This window comes from Stegostoma tigrinum, chromosome 2, assembly GCF_030684315.1.
Source record: "Stegostoma tigrinum isolate sSteTig4 chromosome 2, sSteTig4.hap1, whole genome shotgun sequence".
NCBI classification, from domain to species: Eukaryota; Metazoa; Chordata; class Chondrichthyes; order Orectolobiformes; family Stegostomatidae; genus Stegostoma; species Stegostoma tigrinum.
Window position 1 is genome coordinate 41,933,684 of NC_081355.1, and position 4,341 is coordinate 41,938,024.

The 4,341-nt window shown below is 45.9% G+C and overlaps 1 protein-coding gene across 1 annotated transcript in view; it reads right to left on the bottom strand.

Moving 5' to 3' along the window:
- Window positions 1-338: 338 nt before the first annotated feature.
- The window catches only part of LOC132207174 (octapeptide-repeat protein T2-like), a gene marked incomplete at its 5' end in the record, with an annotated part of 10,034 nt that continues 6,031 nt past the window's right edge, over window positions 339-4,341 (bottom strand). Inside the window, one exon of the mRNA XM_059642381.1 lies at window positions 339-347. Coding sequence (XP_059498364.1) covers window positions 339-347 — 9 coding nt within the window. The remainder of the gene's footprint in view (window positions 348-4,341) is intronic.

A 4,341-nucleotide genomic window follows, 5' to 3' on the forward strand; every position in this document is an offset into this window, starting at 1 on the left:
GAAGGACCGACTGTATTGTATGGCCATGATTCTATATCGGGTTAAATGCATAGCATGCAAAGTATATGTTCCATATCTGTTGATAAGTTTGTGAATTTTTATACTTGTAAATATAGCATAAACTAGCCAAGAACTATAAATTGGAAAAAGATGAAAATGCCAGATTGAAAGAAAAATTAATTGATTAGATGTTTGACTCAGTTTTGTTTCAGGAAAATGGAAGAACACTCCAAGCAGTCCCTACAGTCTGCTCAACAGAAAATAGCTATGTTATTGAATCAGATTCACAAATCCAGGTTTGAACTTTTGTTTTCATCTAATAGTAATCAATTATGCACTCAAAGTAACTTTGAAAGAAAGACATAAGGTCGTAGTCATAGAGATCTACAGCATAAAACGGCCTTTCAGCCAATTACATCCAATGTTTGTTAAAAACAGCCACTGAAATATTTGAATCCCATTTGCTACCACTTGCCTCAAAGCTTTGTATGCCTTGGCATCACTAGTGTACGTTTAATTACTTTTTAGATGTTATGGGGGGTGGCAGTTTCTGCCTCCTACCACCTTTACATGTAAGTGAGTTTCAAATTCCTGCCACCCTCTTGATGAAAATCCTTTTCCTCACCTGTTCTCTAAACCTTCTGCCACTTAACATAAATCCATGACTGCTGATCATTGATCCCTCCATTGAGAGGACAGATTTCTTCCTATCTAAGCACCATGCAGGGGAGATAGTGGCCTACTGGTATTGTTGCTGGACTGTCAACTCAAATCCCCAGATAATGTTCTGGGGACCTGTGTTTGAACTGTACCACAGCAGCTGGTGAAATCTGAAATCAAGAAAAATCTGGAATTAAGAGGCTAATGGTGACCAGGAATCCATTATTGATTGTTGGAAAAACCCACCTGGATCACTAATATCCTTTAGGGAAGGAACCTGCTGTTCTTACTTGGTCTGGTCTACATGTGACTCCAGACCCACACCAATCTGGTTGACTTTTCACTAACCGCTGGACATCTAGGGATGGGCAATGAATCCTACCTAGCCAGCAATGTCCTCATCCCATGAACGAATAAAGGAAAAACAAAAGCCCCTCAATTTTGTATCTTAATCATATCACCTCTCAATTTCCTCTGCTCTGAGGAAAACAAACCCGGTCTGCCCAATCTCTCTCCACATCTGCAGCATTCTGGTAAATCTCCTCTCCGATGCTATTACATCTTTCTTGTAATGTGGATTCCAGAACTATCCACAATACTCTAGCTGTGGCCTGACCAACATTTTACAGACTTTCTAGCAAAACCTCCCTGTTGTTAAACTCTGCCTTGACTAACAAAGCCAAGTATATCATATATAAGAGATAACAGTGTGGAACTGGAGGAACACAGCAGACCAGGCACCATCAGAGGAGCAGGAAAACTGACGTTTCGATATGCAGCCTTAACTATTTTATTCACCTCTCCTCAACACCTTTTAAAGGACTGATGTACATATACACCAAGACCTCTCTGGTTTTCAATGCTTCCAGGTGTCCTATGATTTATTATGCACTCCCCTGCCACCAAGTACTTCACCTCACACTTAGCTGGATTGAAGCGTAGATTAAAGGAACATAATAGCTTCTTGTATTCAAGTATGTTAAATTTGCAGGTACTGTGTAAATGTGATTTTGATCAAGTTTTTGAGCGGTTTAAGAGGTACTTGATGAATTCTTAAGCTAATCTCTTGCATTAAGATATACAGTGCTATAAGGTATACTTTATCCATCATATTCAAGTTGCCCAAAATTGAGTGTTTTTTAAAAATGCGCTGACGAAGGGTTTCAGCCCAAAACATTGACTTACCTGCACCTTGGATGTTGTCTGACCTGCTGTGCTTTTCTAGTCTCACATCTATAGACTCTGGCTTCCAGTATCTGCAGTCCTTATTGTCGCTTTTTTTTTACCCCCTACATTGTTCCTGATTGATTGCCTTGTTTGCCCATGTTTAAAAGTTTAACAATTTTTTGATGGAGGTCATTGGTAATTTGGAAAGTCTGTACAAGTGATCTTCACTCAAGTGGTACAAGAGGGAAAAGTTCAGATTCCGAGAAATTGGACTGCTTCTGGGTAAATAAAAATGAACAAACTGGATGTGGTGCAGTCATCATTGACCGTGAAGAGAGATTTGTTAATTTGGTCGTGAGATGTAGCCTGCTATTTGTCCTTGGGAAAGTAGCAGTAACCCCTGTGATGCTGTTTGGAAGCAAATTGCAGGATTTTGACCTAATGATCATGAAGAAATGCTTTCAACTTAGGAAGCACACCTCTTGAAGGGCCCATGAGGATATGGGTGCTCCTATGCCTCTGTGCCTATATATGTATAGGTTTGCAAGGTGATGTCAAAGGATATTTACTACAGTGCAACCTCTTGGTATGTTGGTTGTAAACACTGCGGTGAATAGTGCAGCAGTCAAGCAGGCAGCTTTATCTTGGATGCTGTCATGATTTTTGCATTGTTGGAGCTACACATCTATGCAAGTGGGGACTATGCTGTTACATTCTTTTAAGTAATGAACAGGAATTGAGGAAACCAGTCATTCACACTGAATTTTTAATCTTTGCCCTGCTATTGTAACCACAGTATTTAATTGATTGATCCAATTTAGTTTCTGATCAATGGAGTCCCCAGATTGTTAATATTCTAGTTGGGGATTTGGTGGTGGTAATACTATTAAATATCATGGACCAATGATTGGATTCTTTCTTGTTGGAGATGCTCATTACCTGGCACTAATATGTTTTGAATGGTACTTGGCATGTGTCAGGAAATGTCTGGGTGTTGACCAGGTCTTGTTGCTAAAAGGCATAAGCTGTTTCAGTCTCTGAGGAGTAGTAAATGGTGCTGAACATTGTGCTCTCATCAGTGAATAACGCTACTTATGACATTTTTGTTGGAGGGAAGGTAATACATGAAACAATTAAAGATGATTTGGCTTTGATCACTACCATGAAGAATTCCTGCACTGATGATATCTTAGTGAAATAACTCGCCTCCAATAACTGTGACCATCTTCCTTTTTGACAGGTATGTGGAGGGAGTTTCTCCCATTACCTTTGACTTTGGTTTTGGCCCAGGATCCTTGATACCCTACTGTGTTAAATATCATGTTTGTGCTAAGGGCAGTCACTCCGATCTCAGTTGATCTATCTCTCCCTCTCTCTCGACCTCCCTCTCTCTCGACCTCCCTCTCTCTCGACCTCCCTCTCTCTCGACCTCTCTCTCTCTCGACCTCTCTCTCTCTCGACCGATCTCTCTCTCGACCGATCTCTCTCTCGACCGATCTCTCTCTCGACCGATCTCTCTCTCGACCGATCTCTCTCTCGACCGATCTCTCCCTCGATCTCTCCAGATCGATATCTCTCTCGACCCCTCACCCTTTCTCTCACGCTTTCTCTCACCCTCTCTCTCACCCTCTCTCTCACCCTCTCTCTCACCCTCTCTCTCACCCTCTCTCTCACCCTCTCACTCACCCTCTCACTCACCCTCTCACTCACCCTCTCACTCACCCTCTCTCTCTCTCGCCCACGCCCTCGCCCTCCCTCTCTCGCCCTCGCCCTCCCTCTCTCGCCCTCTCTCTCTCTCTCTCGCCCTCTCTCTCTCTCTCTCGCCCTCTCTCTCTCTCTCTCGCCCTCTCTCTCACTCTCTCGCCCTCTCTCTCACTCTCGCCCACGCCCTCGCCCACGCCCTCCCTCTCTCTCTCTCTCGCCCTCTCTCTCTCGCCCTCTCTATCTCGCCCTCTCTATCTCGCCCTCCCTCTCTCTCTCGCCCTCTCTATCTCGCCCTCTCTCTCTATCTCGCCCTCTCTCTCTATCTCGCCCTCTCTCTCTCTCTCGCCCTCTCTCTCTCTCGCCCTCTCTCTCTCTCGCCCTCTCTCTCTCGCCCTCTCTCTCTCTCTCGCCCTCATTCTCTCGCCCTCTCTCTCGCCCTCTCTCTCGCCCCCTCTCTCGCCCCCTCTCTCGCCCCCTCTCTCTCGCCCCCTCTCTCTCGCCCCCCTCTCTCTCGCCCCCCTCTCTCTCGCCCCCCTCTCTCTCGCCCCCTCTCTCTCGCCCCCTCTCTCGCCCCCTCTCTCGCCCCCTCTCTCGCCCCCTCTCTCGCCCCCTCTCTCGCCCCCTCTCTCGCCCCCTCTCTCGCCCACTATCTCTCGCCCACGCCCTCGCCCTCCCTCTCTCCCTCTCGCCCTCTCGCTCTCTCGCCTCTCTCTCTCTCTCTCTCTCTCTCCCCTCTCTCTCTCTCTCTCTCGCCCTCTCTCTCTCTCTCGCCCTCTCTCTCTCTCGCCCTCTCTCTCTCGCCCTCTCTCT